The sequence below is a fragment of the Rhipicephalus microplus genome, chromosome 4, assembly GCF_043290135.1.
Source record: "Rhipicephalus microplus isolate Deutch F79 chromosome 4, USDA_Rmic, whole genome shotgun sequence".
Classification (NCBI taxonomy): Eukaryota; Metazoa; Arthropoda; class Arachnida; order Ixodida; family Ixodidae; genus Rhipicephalus; species Rhipicephalus microplus.
Genome location: NC_134703.1, coordinates 211,548,905 through 211,569,259, shown reverse-complemented (window position 1 = coordinate 211,569,259; position 20,355 = coordinate 211,548,905). Strand labels below are relative to the sequence as shown.

Below are 20,355 nucleotides of genomic sequence, written 5' to 3'. Positions count from 1 at the left end.
CACATCAGATGATGTGGCTGAAGCAACCGCCATCGTTTCAGTATACCGCGTCAGGTAATCTACGCACAGAATAATCCAGCGGCGGCCGGTGGTAGACTTGGGGAAAGGGCCCAGTAAATCTATGCCGACTTTTTCGAATGGTGATGTCGGTGGCTTAACCGGCTGCAGTGGGCCGGCCGATGGTGTGGTAGGTTGTTTGTGGCGTTGGCAGACATCACAACTTGCGACGTAGTGCTTGGTGGTCTTCCAGAGTCGTGGCCAGTAAAAACGTTGTCGGATAAGGTGAAGCGTTCGGGCAAATCCAAGGTGCCCAGACGTGATGTCATCGTGCATGGCTTGGAATACCGCAAGACGCAGGCATTCTGGCATGACGAGTAGTAGTGTGGAACCATGGCTGGAGTAATTCTTGCGATATAGTAGGGCGTCATGAATCACGAATGGCGTGGCGCGTTTAGAGCTACGAGCCACATCAATCATTGGTTTCAGCGAAGGGTCACGCTGTTGTTCGTGACGAAAGACATCCAAATTTGGGAAGTTGGATGAGATTGCGGCCAGGTAGTTGTCAAAATCATCATCATCAGCATCCACAGTTGGAGATGGAAGACGAGATAAGCAGTCGGCATCTGCGTGACATCGACCGCTCTTGTAGGTCACAGAATAATTATAATCTTGAAGCCGTAAGGCCCAGCGAGCCAACCGACCAGCTGGGTCACGTAGTCCGACAAGCCAACAAAGCGAATGATGATCTGTGACGATCTTGAACTGCCGGCCGTACAAATAAGGTCTGAAATTTTGAACGGCGAAAACAACTGCAAGACATTCCAGTTCGGTGACCGTATAATTCCTCTCCGCCTTAGTCAAAGTACGACTTGCATACGCCACGACGTGCTGCCGGCTATCGTGATATTGAACTAGCACGGCACCAACTCCGATACCACTAGCATCTGTACGCAGTTCCGTGAGTGCCTCCGGGTCGAAATGGCGCAAGAGGGGCCCGGAAGTAAGCAAATACTTCAGCTGCTCGAAAGCAGCCTCACACTCAATGGTCCATCGAAATGGAGTGTTTTTGCGGAGCAACTCTGTCAGGGGATGAGCAAGCTGGGCGAAGTCTTTGATAAACCGAGGAAAATAAGAACACAGGCCCACAAAGCTACGGAGATCCTTCAAAGACGTCGGTTGCTTGAAGTCTCGGACAGCACTGATTTTGTGCGGGTCTGGTCGTATACCGTCCTTGTCAACTACATATCCAAGCACAAGGGCTTGACGCTCACCAAAATGACACTTCTTTGCGTTTAAAACGAGACCAGCTTGTTTGACGCAGTCTAGAACAACGCTAAGCCGACGGTTGTGTTCGTGGAATGTCTTGCCAAAAATAATTACATCATCGAGATAAGACATACATATCTCCCATTTGAGACCGGGAAGGATGGAGTCCATGAATCGCTCGAAGGTAGCTGGGGCATTGCATAAGCCAAACGGCATAACGTTGAATTCAAATAATCCATCAGGCGTGACAAAAGCAGTCTTCTCTTTGTCAGACGGATGCATTGGTATTTGCCAGTATCCAGACCTTAGGTCGACAGACGAAAAGTAGGCGGCCGAGTGCAGACAATCAACAGCATCGTCGATGCGTGGTAGCGGATACACGTCTTTCTTTGTGACGGCGTTGAGACGGCGGTAGTCTACACAGAATCGCCAAGAGTTGTCTTTCTTTTTTACCAATATAACAGGAGCTGCCCAGGGACTGCTTGACTTTTGAATAACGCCTTTCTGCAGCATGTCGTTGACCTGATCGGCGATCACTTGCCTCTCTGACGGGGATACGCGATAGGGTTTCTGGTGTATCGGTGTAGCATCTCCCGTGTTGATGCGGTGGTGCATACGGGATTCGGGCAACATGGAACAACGCTTGTTTTGAGCGAAATCAAAGACTCCCGCGTAGCGTGTAAGTACCTCCTCAAGGACATTCTGCTCGGAAGAAGGCAACGACTTGTTGATCATACGTTTAATCTCGGCTGAGTAGTTGGGCGCAGTCTGACTGATAGCTGGAGACTCTGAGACCATTCTCACGTCGATTGTGGCCTGCTCCTCGAACGTACCCAGTTTGAATCCGGCTGGTAGAACAACAGGCTCTGAGGCTGCGTTGAGTGCCCACAAGCAAGCATGTCCGTCGATGGCTGTAAGGACAGACCGTGGGACCAGCACATTCTTCTTAATGGCGTTTGCATGATCAGGCTCCACAAGTCCAGTGCAGCGTCCTGAGCGGACATGAGAAGAGCATACGGGTACAAACACTGCTGTCCGACCAGGGATCGTCACATCTTCAGACAACGAAAGAGCATCGATGGGCAGAGTCGGAAAATCGTCAACTATTGCAGCGGGCAACGTACTTTGTAGAAGAATCTCTCCAGTTCCACAGTCAAGCGTAGCGCCGCATTCATGAAGGAGGTCTATCCCTAAAATGATGTCATGAGTTGCGCGAGCCAGTACGGTGAATTCAACTCGGAAATTTTGTCCACCAATCGTGAGTACAACTGAACAAATACCAACAGGGCATAACGTTTCGCCTCCAACTCCACGAAAAGTTTCTTTACGATTCCACGCGAACATAACTTTGTGACCCAAGAAACGATGTTTGAACCGAAGGCTCATAACCGAAACAGCAGCACCAGTGTCTACAAGAGCAAGAGTATCTACACCGTCTATACACACACGCACTTTGTTCATCAACATCACAGCAGAAGGAGGAATTGGCGAAACTGACCGTCCCGCGACCGCACCTCCATCGGTCGCACCAGTTAGTTTCCCGGCTGATGCGGGGAAGGTGACCGACGACGCGGAGACGGCGACCGGCGGGACCGTGTCGGAGGCGGCGTCAGGCTTCTCTCGGAGGCAGGGGACTCGCTGCGAAATTCGTTAGGCCATTGCTGTCGGGGACGGTGGTCGGCCGAGTGAGAGGTCCAGGTTTCGTGCATACGAGGCGGGTGCGTCGAAAAACGTGGCGGCACAGGCGTTTCGTACATACGAGCCGGATACGTCGAAAAACGTGGCGGTGCAGGCGGCCGTCTGGGACAGAAGCGCGAAATATGCCCTGGGAGACCACATGTGTAGCAAACGGGGACTTCTCGACTTACGTTAGCCGGAGCAGAGGTAGCAGAAGTACGCGGAGACGGGTCGTGCTCCGCAGGAACATTTTGTGATGAAGCATAGTAATTTTCTGGTAGAAGCCTGGTTGACGACGGTCAGGGGTCCGCAGCGGCACGTCGAGATGATGACATCCGGTGGTGGCCACGACCCGTCGGGGGAAACGGAAGCCGCGGGGTAAAATCTGCAGTTTCTGTGCGTGGTCGGTTTTCAACGTGACGCTCTCGCATCCAGTAGGGAGGTGGTTCAAGGCACGCGGCGAACGAGCATTGGTGGTGAACGTCACCTGCTTGAAGTCGTACGAGCTCTTCTCGAACTACCCGACGTACGAGGTAGGAAATGTCTTCGCAGGTGGCGACGTCCATACTTGCGACAGTGGGAACATTGTCCAAGCGCCCGAACTTGGGTAAAATTCTTCGGGTCTTCAACTCCTCGCATGCGCGACACTGCTGCCTGAAAATCGAAGGAGTGTTCAAGTTTTCTTTTGTTATCAAAAAATTGTACACGTCCTCGGCGATGCCTTTCAACAAATGACCGACTTTGTCTTCGTCAGACATATTTGCGTTGACAATTCCGCAAAGCTTCAACACTTCAATGTAGGTTGTGCACGTCTCGCCGGGCAACTGAGCCCTACGTGACAGCGTTTGCTCAGCTTTCTTTTCCATGGAACTCGTGTCCCCAAAGCAGGCCTTCAGTTCCTTAACAAATATATCCCAAGTGGGGAGGACATGTTCATGGTTCTCAAACCAAAGCAAGGCTGTCCCGGCAAGGAAGAATACTACGTTCACGAGCTTCGCCGGTGCGCCCCATTCGTAGTAGCGGCTCACTCTCTCGAAGTGTTTTAGCCAAGCGTCCACGTCTTCGTCAGTTTTACCTGAGAAAATTCGTGGCTCAGGTGCCCAGTAGTCTGGTTGTCGAGGTCGACGGCCACCTTGTGCCGTGTCAGTGGCACTAGTGGATGCAGCAGCGTAGGACGTCGATGGGATTGCTGTGTCGTCGTTCATGCTGATGTTGTCCGGAGGTAGGCCAGCTAAGCGTCTGCTTCTTCGAAGAACTTCTGCTGCGGGGTCCAGGATGGCAAGTTACCCAGCACCGCTCCACCAAAGCTGTTACGGATGTGATGGGTTTATTTACAATGAAAAATGTCAGCGCTCTACCGTCACTGCCGAATCACCATCGCTCGAGCGCGTCCGATCTCTTCTTCTTCCTCGCTCTTTCAGTCCGCGTTACAATATATATATATATATATATTTATATAAGTGAAACAAGTGTATACTTAAGGGCTCGTTTTTCTTGTTTTACACAATATTAACGAGATCCAATAGAAAATAATGCCAAGGAAGGTATAGGGGAAGTTATTAAGCCAATCGTAATGTAAATGAGAAGAAAGAAAAGCAAGTGAAAAGATAACTTGCCATGGGTAGGATCCGAGCCTGCGACCTTCGAATAACGCGTTCGATGCTCTACCACTTGAGCTGTCACGACATCCATCCCCCCAGCCACTTTATTGGATATCTATGTCAATTTTAAACGTTGGAGTGTCATTCAGCGCCACTAGTAGCCATGGCGGCGAGTGTGGCACACGCTTTATGAGCCTGTTTGGCGTCACGTGGCTCTTGAACTTATTACTAACTGGCAGCTGACCAATAGTCCCTCGTATACAACCTAAAGGCAGCATTTCTGCCAGTACGAGACCCTCGTTAATGAATAAAGGAAACAAGTGTATACTTAAGGGCTCGTTTTTCGTGTTTTACACAATATTAATGAGATCTAACAGACAATAATGCCAAGGAAGGTGTAGGGGAAGTTATTAGGCCAATTGTAATGTAAATGAGAAGAAAGAAAAGTGGGTGAAAAGATCATTTGCCGTGGGCAGGATCCAAACCTGCGACCTTCGAATATATATATATATATATATATATATATAGAGGTTCGATTCCTGCTCACGGCTGGTTATTTTTTCATCCACTTTTCTTTCTTCTTATTTACATTCCATTGGTTGTTATAACTTCCCCTGTACATTCCTTGGCATTACTGTCTGTTTGATCTCATAAATATTGTGTTAAAACACGGAAAAATGAGCCCTTAGGTATCTTATTTCATTAAGCGAGGGTCTCGTACTGGCAGACTTGGTGTCATTAGCTTGTATACGAGGGACTATGAATCAGCTGCCCGCTCATAATGAGTTCACGTGCTACGTCACGCCAAACATGCGCATAAAAGTGTTTTCACACTCGTCGCTTGACTTATAGATGGCGCTGACTGTCACTCCTACCTCTAAATTCACATATAAACTGAAAAAAGTGGATGGAGGGAAGGCCGCTGTGGTAGCTCAGTGGCTAGAGCATCAAACGCGTTATTCAAACGGCGTAGGTTCAATTCCTGCTCACGGCTGGTTATTTTTTCATCCACTTTTCTTTCTTCTTATTTACATTCCATTGGTTTTAATAACTTCCCCTGTACATTCCTTGGCATTACTGTCTGTTAGATCTCATAAATATTGTGTTAAAACACGGAAAAACGAGCCCTTAGGTATACACTTCTTTTGCTTATTTCATTAAACAAGGGTCTCATACTGGCAGACTTGGTGTCATTAGGTTGTATACGAGGGACTATGAATCAGCTGCCCGCTCATAATAAGTTCACGTGCCACGTGACGCCAAACATGCGCATAAAAGAGTGTTTTCACACTGGTTGCTTGGCTTATAGATGGCGCTGACTGTCACTCCTACCTCTAAATTTACATATAAACTCAAAAAAGTGGATGGAGGGAAGGCCGCTGTGGTAGCTCAGTGGCTAGAGCATCGAACGCGTTATTCGAAGGTCGTAGGTTCGATTCCTGCTCACGGCTGGTTATTTTTTCATCCACTTTTCTTTCTTCTTATTTACATTCCATTAGTTCTAATAACTTCCCCTGTACATTCCTTGGCATTACTGTCTGTTAGATCTCATAAATATTGTGTTAAAACACGGAAAAACGAGCCCTTAGGTATACACTTCTTTCCCTTATTTCATTAAACGAGGGTCTCGTACTGGCAGACTTGGTGTCATTAGGTTGTATACGAGGGACTATTATTCAACTGCCCGCTCGTAATAAGTTCACGTGCTACGTGCTCCCGGCGCGCAACCTGCGGTGCCACGCACCGGGGACCCACGCTAGAGACAACCGTTTGCAGCAACCGCCATGCGCAGAAAAGACCACTCTATTTCTCGCTCGCCGCTACCAAGGCTTGTCACCGCCGGCGCTATACCATGATGATGATGATGATGATAGTGGCTACCAAGTGACTACCACTTACCGTCCGATAGCTGTAACCCGAAATGCGGCTTTAGGGCGAGACACATCCGCCACGCAGAGCAAACAACAGGTGTCAGCACCCCCACAGTTTTAAAGAGTACTAAGTTTTTTTTTTAGCTATCTTGGTTGTTATTAAACCATGCTTGCTGTGCCTTGCAGCGCCCTCTCAATCTATTACCAATAGCACTTGCCCCCAAGATCTCTGACAGAGCAGCAGACCGTGCTGTGGGTACCGGTCTCATGTACTGCATGGTACTTGAGGTGCCAGTGATTACTTAGGTTATCAAATGGTTTATGCGACAGATATGACAGATGATTCCCAGCATCTTCTGCATTTCAGTAGCTTGCACCGTCGCTGTACTCACAATCCGCGTCGTCACGTATTGGTAGCCAGTTATAGCTTTCCACGACTGTCTCCCGGAGCTGCACTCTAAGAGTGGAGTGGAATGTGTGGCTCTTTCTAGGTAGTATTGACTTGCCACGAGTATGAATGTCGTTAACAAGACATGCCAACTCTCGCTGTGTTCTCTTTTTTTATATCACCTACAAGAGAGCCTTTTTAAAGAGAGTCACACACGTGGTAAGTCAGGACTATCAGAGAGGAGTCACATACCTTAGTACCCTTTTATTTTTGCATAGAGTTGGCATCATGGACTTTTTCAGACGTGCAGGCACGGGTTGCTGGCAAAAGCTATACTGTGGCATGTTTTGGATGTTGGTAGAGTACAATTATAAATTTTGAAGGATTTCAAAATTGCTTTCTTGGTTTGAAAAAATTTCCAATTTAACGACATTTGAGAAGCCAATACTGAGGCTTCACAAAGCTGGGATCGCTTCCTTGTCGTCAGCCCATCAAAGCCCCTGTCAACGTAGCATAGTGATAAGAGTACGTTTTTAGGAAAGCATTCATGCAGCTTCATGTAATCCTTTGCGAAAAGTGCACTTCGACATATTTGATCAAGAGAACTTTCAGATATCCGATGATTCTCTGCTGAGCCCCCCCCCCCACACACACACACTCCTCCTCACTTCTATCATAATTACTGCACGTACCATCTGCTATGCCTTGGCTGGCTCTGTTGGTTGAAATTAATCTGGTGTCTAATGAAGAGCCCTTGCAAGTTCTTCTTCTTTCCTTCATTCATAGCGAGAGTCTTGTTCTGGCAGACTTGATGCCTTCAGGCAGTATGCAAAAGATTATTGGTCTGCTGACAGCTCGTAAAAACGTCATGTGCTACGTGATGCCAACAGGCACAAAAAAAAAAAAACTGTCCAAGTCATGCTTCTGAGCGGTGCTAACCAGCATTCTCACATTTGTATGCACATGTACACCCCAAAAAGTGGACAGGGGGATCCCTGTTGCTCAGTTGGTAGAGTATCACACACATTGTTTAAGGGTGGCAGATTAGGTTCCTGCTGGTGTCTACTTTAATCTCTCATTTGTGTCACACTCACCCCCAAATAACATTCCCCTACATCACATGGCTTAATTGCCTGTTAGTTGTAAAAAACCTTGTGTATCAATAAACAAAGAAAAAAGAGCTTTAAGAAATGTTCACTCTTTTGTTCATTTATTTAAAAAATGCGACTTATGAAGTAGAAAATATGGAAGCTGTAATATTACCTACAATATTAGGATAATAATGATAATACAGTCGAACCCCTAGATTGATATAACAGACAAATGGTTATAAGAGACGCCGGGATGCCTACAAAAAAATACAGGTTGATAGGAAAATGCATACAAGGTCTCCTGCTTATAAGAGATATCTCATGTAAAAGGCAAGAATCGCTGCCCGGAGCATGCCTTTCATAAAGAGGTTTAACTGTAGTACCAACTTTTTTTTCTTCTCAAACTGCCAAGAAAGGCTCCTCTCACAATAGCCTAAGGCATGCCGGAATGGCTAAAAGCGAGTACTCACCCTAACGTCTACAAACTGAGTGATGTAGCTGTTCAATGGAATCATCACCTGGTCATTCATCTTCCTGTGGTAGTCGTCCCAAAGAAGTTCCAAAGTCTAATGACATAAAGCGGTAGACAGGAAAACATGTTAGATACTTGGCAAAATTGCAGCACAACTAAACAGCAGTACGCACTGAAAAATAAAAATGTGAAGCCTTTTTTTGCATGTCCATAAAAAACAAATGACATCTGAAAAAAAAAAAAAAAAAACCCTCCTTCTAATACTGTTTTCTCACCATCTATCTTCAAAGGGCCACTCACCAGGCCCCATAACAAATTTTTGTTAGACAGTGGAAGTTGTTGTGTGCCCAATAAGGAGCATTATGCCACAAGAATTTTTTCAATCAGTTTATTACGAGCTGAGAAAACTGTCTTTTTGAAGCGGTACAAAATGAGGATGAGACGAGGCGAGCTCGAAACCCTTGCTGTTCTCTCGCGCAGCCTTTGCAAGCCAAATCTCTTTCCTACCCTCACCAGCATCTGTCACGTGCGCACGACGTGCCTCAACATGGCCCAACCCCCGAGCACACGAGCGGCGTTGTTTTGTTGACCAGCATGTTGACCAGCGTTATTTTATGGCCAACTGACTGTTTCTGAAGGATGGTTTGGAAATGCTGGCTTAACACGGTATAATAGATGAGAACAATGAGTGTGCCAACGTGTAGGAGCGTTACTTTCGCTTCCATGGCTGTCGTCAGCTCGGTGCGCTGACCACGAGGACACGAACAGACGTGAAATTCCCGCACATTAGCCCCACATTTCAGTGTAATCACGAGAAAATTTTGAAAAAAAGACGCATTCATTCCCTTATCGCATCTCATTATTTATCTTAAGTTTTATTGATCTTTTCAAGCAACAAAGCACATAAACTACGCATGTCGTGGTAAATAATTTTCGCCATGTCACGTGCCACTGTTGGCAATGTCAGAGCACAGTTGTCTGTGTAGAGGAACTGCCTCACGGTACTGCCGTGTACAAAAGACCATTTATGCGTGCACGTCATGCCATCATTCTATGGGCGCGCGCCGGCAAAAGAAAGAGGGATCAGCGTTCATCTTGAAATTTGACTCATTTCCGTGGTGCGTGGTGTTGCAAATTTTGGCAGATGTTATCGTGAACACCCCATTTACATAACGCCCTTGTCAGCTCAAAATTGTCAAACCTGGTGAGAGGCCCTTCAAGACTCGCTCAGCGACCTAACTCTGTCTCTGTCTTATGTAGGCTTGTGCAAATATTCAAATGCTTTAAAATATTCTAACAAATACTAGGGCGTTTCAACTGGCTTCGATTTGAATTTAAATTATTGAAAATATCAAGGTGTTCACAAGGAACGAATAGATGCATATTGATCTGAATTTACTGCCTGTAAAGGTGGTTTCACTGCTGTGTATGGGTGCTGAATCGTAAAAGCACCTTTTAAAAAAAAACCCGCTCTGCCACGAAGCCTCCCTTAAAATTTAAAAGGGCCCTGCAACACTTCTTGAGCAATGTCAGAAAACGCTGCCGATCAATAGTCAAGGCTACCGTGGACACGCAAGCCAAATATTATAGCGCAGCACGTGGCGTGCGATTCACAATAAATTCTTAAAGTCAGCTAAACATTGCTCTCTTCTCTCGGCAAATGACTGAACAAGAAGCCCATGCGACATATTTTCTATCCCCGTGCCATCCCTCCCTGCTTAGCTTCCAGCGCTTTCATTGGGACGAGAAGAGAATGCACTTGCAGTGTGCGAGAAATCTTTGCGACTCCACGCATAATGAATGAATTCTAAAAATATTAGCGCCGGTGAATACATGAAGCAATAAATAAGCTTCTTCAGTGAATCCATTCCATGGCTACTAGAAGAAGTGTCGCATGGCCCCTTTGAATGAAAATATTACTCTCAAATCGATTAATTTTATTAAGCTTAAAAGCTAGTTATGCCAGACTATTTGCTGTAAGTTGAATAAAATTTAAAATGTAACGTACTTTAAGGGCCATGACTCGCATCCTGCTGAAAAACAAATCCTGATACTACTCACTGTTCTTTCAACTTCCTTTGAACAATAAAAGAAAGGCTTTCGCATAAAGACCCTATTTCAATTTAAAAAATAATGTGCAGGTTAGTTAGGCCATAATAAATATTCCAATTCTTTTTTTTACATGTCATATATACTATTCTAATTCGATTCAAAAATTGTAGACCAAAATCACCATTCGCTTCAAAACTAAAGCTCACTATTCGCACAAGCCTAGTTTTATCCTTAACTTCATTTCAATGTATTTTAAAGAATCACAGAACGAACTGCATATATGAAGGTGCAACATTTTTCAGGAGGAGGCCAAAAATAAAAACTGAGGGAGGGCTGTTGGGAGAGACGAAGCGTGTTGCTCTCATTACCAACGAACTTCAATTTTTGTTCTACTGGGCAAACTCGAAACCGGCTCCCCTTTCATCTCCTTCTCCACGGCTTTGTTGGCGGTGCAGAGGGATCGAATGGTATGTCGATCTGCGACCCCATGGGAGTGGCCCCCACTGCGCCTCCTATCAGAATGATTCCCTTTATTGATTCACTTTAATGATTCACTTTATAGGATGCGTGCCACCAGTCGGTCCTGGAGTGCTAGTTCAGTATGAGATGGCGAGAATTTATTGGTATGTTGAGTAACGTCTTAAAAACCACCCTAAGATTATGAGAACGCCGTCGTGGAGGACTCTAGAAATTTCAACCACCTGGGGTTGTTTAACGTGCACCTAAATCTGAGCACACAGGTCTACAGCATTTTCGCTTCCATCGCAAATGCAGCTGCCACAGCCGAGATTCGATCCCGCGACCTGCGGGTCAGCAGCCGAGTACCTGAGCTACTAGACCACCGCGGCGGGTCTGAGCTAGCTAGGAGTGCCTCCGACTGCTCCAAAGGGCTTCTATTCTATACATACGCTGTAAGCCATAAAATTTAAATGGCCTTTAATTGCAACTCCACAATATATAGTGGAGGGTCGGCGGCGAGTCGCAACATCGCCGACAATACCGCCCTTACAATGTTTGATAAATTTTGTTCAATCACGATAGATTTGGATGAACTCCTGTTTGAAGTTTACAGAGCTGCATGGCATCTTCCCCATCAAGAAATTTGTGGGGGGCGCCTTATTTCTGCAGCGTGCATTGATGATGAGCAAGAAGCTCTCGTGGAACTACCTGAGTAGGGTCATTGTTCGGAACTTGAGCTATGTTATGAAGGCGTTGCGGACATGTTCTACTATGTACCGCACTCAGAGCTGCTTTTATTTGCAAAAATTTGTAATAAAAAGAATGGAGTTCCTACCTTTGAGAGGGCTACATGCACTTCTCTTTACCTCACAGCTCATAATCATTTTATCTCAGGTCAAATTTTGCTGCTCATAATAACTATGTTTATATTGAGCAAAGAAGAATTTGCTTTGTGTTTGCGCAACATGTTTTCAGTGGTGTTTGACAACGTAGCAAGCATCCCAGTACCTGTGCCTTGACGGGGATCTGTTCGTGTCCGACCCACTCCTGCTCGTAGATCTCACTCAGTGTGTCCATGAGTGCCTTGCTGGCTAGCTGCAAGCTCTTGATGCACAGCACATAGTTTTTGAACTCCTTCTGCAGTTTGGCTGCTGCCGTCTGAAACACGAGGAAAAATAAGACCCCAAAGTACTTCCCTAGGACATGCAAGTTGAACAAGGCCTGCAATTTTTAATTGTTTCTTAGTCAGCTAGAAATCGTACCCTCTTCTCCCTACAAATGATGTGATATAGTGAACATGCACGGTTGTTGTCTGGTTTGAGCATCGTGAGCTGCATAGTTGTGGTGGCGGCTGACTGCCTGCATTCACAATCACACTGATTGCGTGTGTGAGCGCTGTGTGTGTTTGATGCCTGGCTGTGTGCGTGTGTGAGTGATCGTGTCGTGTGTCCGCGCTCGAATCAACTTTTAGAAATGTTGTACCAACTAGCCCAACAACAAGTTCTTTTACACTGAAAGTAAACCACACAATTCAAGAAAGAATTAAAAGGAAAGTGTTCGAGGTGATGATGCACGCTGCCAAGAAGAGCATCTTCGTGGCTTTCTTGTCCCATTCCCTGTGTAGCTTTCAGCATGTGAGGCAGAAAGCTCCTTTAATGAAGCCATTAGACGATGACTTAAGAAGTGATGCAGGGCCCCTTTAAAAGGACACTAAGTCCGTGTAAATCGTTGAGATTGCGTTCCAGAAACCTTATACTGCTCGTTCTGTTTCAAGGAAATGCTTTGTTTAAAAGGAAATCCCCTTTTTGTGGTCTCCATACCATTATTGCACTTCAAACCTTTGAGCACTCACCACGGCCACACTGCCCAACAGCTGGTGCAGCTGCTGGGCAGGAAGGGCTTTAGTGCCGGCTGACAACAGCGTCTTTCTCAAAATCAGGTGCTTTTTTCCATGCATGAGAACAAATTGCGAAGCTTTACTTTCATTCCTCTTTGAAATGTAATGAAATGTTCTTTTTTGCCATAGGTAGGTTCTTTTTTGTGAGCACTAACCTGATGTAAGAAAAATAATTTAGGTGTGGACACTCTCCGCCCGCCGTGAAGGAGAACGCATCCAGATAATGTTTGGCTTTAGTATGTGTGCCGGCTGTAGTTTCGTGGGGGTGCAGTGACATGCAGGGGGGATTTTTTTTCTTTACGAAAACAAAAAGTCTTTCTTGGGGTACTTGAATGCAAAAATATTGGTCTATCTGTCTGCCTGTCTGTTTGTTTGTCAAGCGAAACAGCTCAAGTACACCCTAACCTCAGCGCCCTATTGCTCTGGTTTCTGCATGTTTACTTGTGCAATTGTCGATTGAAAAGCAATTATTGTGTATACCTGAGCCACAATATCAACACATCAATGTTCTGTGGTGTGTTTTTTTTTTTAATACTAAAAAAGTCACATATAAGTAATTCTAAAAAGTGTAGCGTTTATCACTTTGCAGTCACAATGGAACGCTATGCACAAAAAGGTGACTTTCTTTAGGTTTTGCTAAGACGATACGGTGCTGCCACCTACCTTGAAATCTATAAAATATGGCCTCCAAGATTATGCGTGCAAGCTGCGCGCTCGCTATAAGGGAGGCCCTCCTCCAGTTTTTTTAAGATTACCACCAGATGGCACTCGTGTCACGCAGTGCCTCCAGAATTCTATTCCCCCATTGTTTCGCACGAAACGAAAAAAAGTTTTATTCAGTCTCTCCAGACGAAAGACTATCGTCTTTCGACGACATTTGCAGTCAAGCATGCAGATATGGGGTCAATTTTTCACCTCATAGTATTTTATTTTTAAACTAGGCACTTGTAAGCGCATACCCCGTTTCTCACGACCAAAAATGCCACATGCGGCGAACACCACAACTGCTTGTACGGAGTTAGAAAACAAAAAGCATTTTACTCCAGCGCTGAGTTCTGACGTGCGCAACGCCGTTACAAATGCTACGCCAGTAGCTCGTTTTCTATAGTACATGCCACAGGCCACGGTTGCGTGGGGGGGGGGGGGGGGCGCTGTGACATGGGGGCCGAGAGGCGAAAGGAGATTAAAATTATGTAGACGCCCCGTCAGGCGGAGTGCACACATCAAAGTTACTTTTATTACACCATGGTACTGAGCATTATATCGTCCGGCTACTGTTTTAGAAAGTCTCACTGATGATACAAGACATGTTCTGCATTTAGCTCGACGTCTCTATATCGCTGAAGGGATGCTATCTATGTCTGATGTTGACACCTGAAATACTTTCAAGCATTGACATCTCACTCTCGTATAAAAAATTGTTTGCCTCTTAATCTGGTGTACTAGAATACAGTAGTGTGTCGTCTTTGCAGCAAACTATTGTGAAAACAGTGGCCGCTTCCCCAATAACGCATTTTTATGCATTATTGCAACAAATAAAGCTGCCTCTGTGTCATGTGAGTTTGTACCATTTCTATTTCAGAACACAAACCCTTTTGCTTACTGTTTGATTGCAGAAGAAAAAGAATAAGAGCATCGTTATTCATTTTATGTGCATGTACGCCTGTCTAGCTATCACACTAACTAGAAGTTATGTAATGAAACAAATGAGGAGGTTGTGGGAATTGAGGCTAGCCCGCTGCCTTAGCGCGGGCTTTGGCGCCTTTTCTGCCGTTCTCATGTCCAGACATGTCTCCCCTCCTTTGCTGTCTGCAGCGCTGGGAGAGCAGAGTGACGCTTAACCCCCTCACCCGGTAGCGGATGTTGACTGTGCCGCCGCGCGCGGAGTCTCCCGAGAGGTTTTTGCGCGCTGCGTCGGAAGCGGGAGAGACCTTTCCTGGGACGACACTGGGTAAGCACGCTTTTCTTTTCCGTCCGTCAGCCCCCTGCGGGGCTCGTTCGGACTCCGCCAACAGCGCCTTGTGCCCGCGGCGAACGGTTACCTTATGTCCCCCCCCCCCCCCCCTTCCGAACGCTAGGCCGAAGGGTGGTATGGTGTCCTAGTGCGTGGTCCTCAAAAATACAAGGTCCACAAGGTCCTCAAAAATAATGTGAACATCATCAGGCAAGTTCTACGACTGACCACCTTTCACATGCAAGAAGCGTGGTGGCAAGGCTTTTGACATAAAAGTGTAATGCTCAATGACGAATACTGCTTATTTCTTTAAACAATTTACACCTCAAAGAGATGCCAAAGCGCACTAACGCAACCACATGCACCACGATGTATTTAGGGTGTTGCATTTACTTTAAAAGAACAAGCCCTGAACTCAAATTAGTCTGCAAAAACTAGAATGCATATGGCTTCCTCAAACACCGTGTCTGCCTAGCATGTGAAAAAAATTTGCTTCTGCGTCCTGAGCAACAGATGGGGACAAGTTCCCACATACACTCATGACCAGTTCAGCAACTTCTGATCTCAAAGGCTTTGTATATCAGCCTACATACAGTTACTTCCTTGACAGGTGGTGCCACAGTGGTACAGTGTAATCTTGCACCACTGATTGTCATAGCAAAGACAGCCATGTTTCTGGTGCCAGGGGACACACTCCCCCATTCCAGAACACCTTACTTGAAGCACATCATCCCACATGTTACACACTATTTCAAAAAGCCTGCACATAATTGGTGCCTGCAGTCTTGGTCACACATCGGGAAGTTTCCCTCAGGGTCCATATGCGCTGTACCTTATTAAACTGGCTCTTTGGTATGTACTCTTGGTCTGCCATCAGACATTTTTCCAAATGACTTAAAGTAAAGCAATAATACTAAGGATAATCATAGATCCTTTATTTTAAGGGCAAAGCTCCAAAAGTTGAGGGTCTGCCGTTCCCTTTGCAAACTGCCCGCTATTTCATCCTTGCAAAGATTCCACTACACCCCATCACCGATCCACCTATGCCGATCATAAAGCACCTTTGAAAACAAGAAGAAAATAAAAGTTGACTTGTATAATATACGCACAGTCTTACGTCTTTCTAATGATGCAATGGGCCAACTTTCATGGGAGAGATACGGTTTACTGATGATCTCCCCCTCTCAAGCTGCGCCCACTTATCGTCATTCATTCCATGGATATGGCATAATTTTTTCATCAATAAGGTAAGTGAGGCTGGGCGAAAAGCAGAGAGGCTGCTTTGTTTGCTGTACAGCCTTCAACATGTGCACTTTGGCAGAAAGCGCACGCGAATGACTGTGCCCTTCAAGCAATGCAGCCTTACCCCCCACCCCCTCCGCAGAATGAAGCAATGAATGCTATGCTGTGATGTTTATTTTTCAACTTTCAGATATTGACCTGGGAAAGTGAGAGGCGGAGGTGTAACATGGCGTAGCCGCTTCACAGTGTGCCTTCTGACACTAGAGCCATCAGCGATGACCTCACTACTGAAAGCTGCGCGTATTAAAACCGAATTGCAGCTGCTTTGACCAGAAGAAAGCTTTTTTTATTAATGAGATGATGTTTAAAAAAACTCAAAAAATTTGAATTCAGACTCTGGCAATAATGAGCTCCAGAGGGTATAAGTCTTTTGGGACGTTTACCACAAGAGCGATTACACACGTGCATGTGTTAATGGAAGGAATTACGAAAAAGTTCTTCTGGATGAAGATAAAATATATTTGAGGAAAAATGTCAACGAGCTCTCATCCTTCACATGTTGTTCTGCGGATGCGAAGCGCAGCAAATAAGATCGTGAGGTCCAGAAATAGACATTCTGGCAGAACGCATGCAGTTATTAGTGAAAGTTTCTTTAAATGTGTGCTGTGCAACTCTTCAAACGAGCTATCAGCAGCGTTCCTAAAACGAATGACGTCCACCACAGTTTCACGCTACTGAATGAAGTAGACGTCCCGAGTCCCTGAGAAGAGCTCGTTCCGCCATTGAGCGGACTTGTAAAACAGAAGTTGCATCGGCACCAAACATAGCACCGTGGATTAGTTAGGACGCACGCATGATCACAGTTTATTCAACGAAATATTTCAAGGTATGTGATGGTGACTTTACTGGCCCTGAGAACAATGTACACATTTTCACACGCTGGTGTTGCTATTGCTGGTGAGAGGCACTCCCAAATCTGGTTTTGACGTAGCTTGGCAAAATTTTTGTTGATATAATCAACATGGCACAATAAATCTGATTTGCCACACTTAGGCCGACCTGACGGCAGCCTGGCAATTGATGTTTCGAGGAACGGCGGCCGGGCAATCAATGATTCGTCTGCTGCTGATCCGAGCAACTGCTGATTCGGCAGCCGTCCCTGCAGCGCACCACCTGGTCCCTGGGCCAGTCACCCAGCTAGATTCCAGGAACAGAACAGCATGCCCAGAAGGTTCACGAGTTCTCTGGATCAGACGTCCAGCCGAGAACTGCCTCAATCGCTGCTCTACCTCGAACGCTGGCATGCGCCCTTTGGCCGCAGTCCATGCTCTTTTTTGTCCTCTTCTACGGCGATTGCGCAGTTTCAGTTTCATTCTGTACCTATATCACAGTGGCGCACAAACTCACTTTTTCTGGTCAAAAAAAATTCTGATGATGCATGTTTTCACGATTTCTCTCTGCCAGGGATTGAAAACGATGTGTTCATGAACACCAATCTCAAGATTTAGGACTTCCCTATACATTTTGGGGCAATGACTGCAAATTTTAGAATGTCGTGTCAGGTCTAATTTTTTTACTAATTCGTTCTTTGTTAGTTTCATGACTCAATGAAGTGGCATATAAAGCAAACAAGTGTGCTGTATCAATGAAAACATGTTTTCTTTGACATTGTAACCTATATGCTGCAGTGCCTTCAGGAAAAAAATGTGATGTGCACGGAGCTTTTGTTTCGTTTGTTATTAACTCCTTTAAAGCACCCCTCTCTAGGTGACATAAGAAGTTGTAGTTAGACACTATAACTTCTTTCGTGCCCAATAAGAAACGTTCTACCACAGTGATTTTTCAAATTGATTCGCTACCAGCAAAAACCATGATGCGAAGAGGCAAGCTTGAATCGCTTGGCTCTCGCCTCATGTAGCCACGGCGAGCCTAAATCCTTCGATGCTCTCTTCGGTGTCTGGGCTGGAGGATCACATGATGCAAACGCACCAAGAACATCATGTGCAAGCAAGGTCACACGCACATGACCTGCACCAGTTTACTCGTGCACATACGCCATCGTACGCCATCGATGGATCAGTCAGTGGGCATAATTTTGGAGAGGCTGGGATAGATCATATATTGTAACCGCAACACACGATGTCGCTCCGCTGAAACTGCGGTCAGAGATGACACACCAAACACAAGCTAAGTGCTGTCAGGGTAGGCGAAGGCACGATGCAGGAACTACGAGAATACGAATGCAAAAGATATGGAGTAGTAGCAGTATTAGTACATAATAGTAGAAGTACTAGTGGTAGTATGTGCAATTTCACATGAAAAAAAAAACATGATATGATTATGAGGGAAGCCGTAATGGAGATCTCCGGAAGTTGTCTCTGGTGCACTGACGTCAGGCCATACGCAGGCATCTAGCTTTTTCACCTTTATCTAGATGCGACCGCCGCTGTCGGAACAGACCCTGGGACATTCGGATTAGCAGCGGAGCACCCTATAGCCACTGGTCCACCAAGGTGGATGCGAAACGAGGGCCAATAACCATACTCATCTCGTGGCCATTGAAAACAAAAATCAAAATAATAACAGGCTGACATTCCATTTGCACATTTTATTATCTTTTTTTCAGCTTTCATTCATTATACTTATTTTGAAAGGGCAGGGCAGCGCAAGGATTCAGGGAAAAGAAAGACATAAAGACAACGAACGCCGTCTTCCTTTTTCCTTTGTCCTTGCGTTTCTCTTTCAAAATGATATAAAGCAGCTAGCCCAAACCAAAGTACTCCTCATTCATGCTAAACAACAGAGCTAGCCCAAACCAAAGTACTCCTCATTCATGCTAAACGACAGAACACAAATTAAACTCGCCAGCTAAAGTAATTCACGTGCAACACTGTACCGTTTAACATGCAGGATATATTCAAAAGATAGATCATTCTACGTCTCTTTTTTTCGATATAGGCAGCATTTAACCAAGATCTGATAAAGATTGTATGGTGAATGATGTCACAGCCTAAAGGAGCGACGTAAAAGCCGGACCATTTCTTGCTGTGCGTCATTTCTTGCTGTGCATCACTCCCTGCATCTTGGGGCACGCCCCAAGATGCAGGGAGTGATGTACAGCAAGGAACCCATTATGCTTGTCTGCTCGAAACACCCAACCCTAGCGAGAGACCCTCTAAGGTGTTCACTGACAGGAGAGAAATTACGCGATCAAACCTGGCATCCTTCCCGTTTGGGAGGTCAGTGGTCTGGTTATTTGCTCTTGTGCTGCCCTTCCCAGCCACGACGCAACGAAAGAGACCCAGAAGAGTTGCGATAGGACGGTCGACACGGCTCACAGTGCTGGACAATAAAACAAAAGTATGTAATCTGCGAATCGCGTGGCAAATGCATGCCTATGTTCAACCGTTGGTGCCTTCGTGCTAGCTCGAACAATACCACCTCTTTGCTGCTAGTCATAAATACAAGTCACCGACGTCATTGTTTTAGATTATTTCAATTTTTGTTGAACTTGATTGAGCCTATATATAATTTTGAATGCCTCAAATGGTATTTTAACTGCCTGTCTTTGGCACCTAAAACACACTTTTTAGTGCCTAAAAATCCGGCCTCTATTCATTATATACAGGCACCACCATCCAGCAAACATTCCAAAAGCTAAACGAGAGGTGGCTACCTAATACGACTACTACTACATACATCGGGGACGCACGACCCATGGCTTAAGAAGCTTCGCCCTTAAAAGTTCTTGATATCTTTGTCGATCAGAGACCAACACAGCCCTCTCGTGCAAAGACACCAAGCAGGTAGCTGATCAAGGCACAGTGTCACTGCAGAACACAATTTTCAACCACATGGATAAGTAATCCTCCAATAAGACAATGAAAAACCGACAGTCCGTTGGTGCTCATTCAAAGGGCCCTATAATGTCTACTGACATTTTGCCCCAGGCCCCGTCAGGGTGGGGGACAGGCTGGAGTGGTGCCTGAAAGCCTTTGTCACACTTCTGTAGTGTGTCAATATACGTCTGCGTCAACACAGATATTCTTTGAGGACTGACAAGCTTTCGCACCAATCTGTTCATTGCCAAGACTGAAGGCACCAGCCTTTGTTTAAAGAAACATCTATTTTGCTTTGAACACGAGAACAGGGGATCGAGAAAAAATGTTGAGGCCACCTATATTGCTAAAGGGGGTGTTTCTTGCAGAATCTGTCCGTCGGTAGCGTTGTCAAGCCATGAAGTAGAACATCTTCATGCAACTCACTGTGGTGGCAAAAATAGGCCTGGAGTTTTTCTTTTACATGCATACTCAGTTTGCGGTTGCCTGTTTCTTAATCTTGTTTTTTATAATGAGTGTTTATATATTTCTATGTTTTTGATTAAA

At 45.6% G+C, this 20,355-nt stretch overlaps 1 protein-coding gene across 10 annotated transcripts in view; it reads right to left on the bottom strand.

Moving 5' to 3' along the window:
- Positions 1–20,355, bottom strand: part of Amph (amphiphysin) — a 197,406-nt gene that overhangs the window by 144,160 nt on the left and 32,891 nt on the right. For all 10 annotated transcript variants that reach the window (XM_037423611.2, XM_037423612.2, XM_075893965.1 and 7 more), the window contains exons 3-4: positions 11,886–12,035; positions 8,365–8,460 (exon numbers count right to left, since the gene is read on the bottom strand). In XM_037423611.2, coding sequence (XP_037279508.2) covers positions 8,365–8,460; positions 11,886–12,035 — 246 coding nt within the window. The remainder of the gene's footprint in view (positions 1–8,364; positions 8,461–11,885; positions 12,036–20,355) is intronic.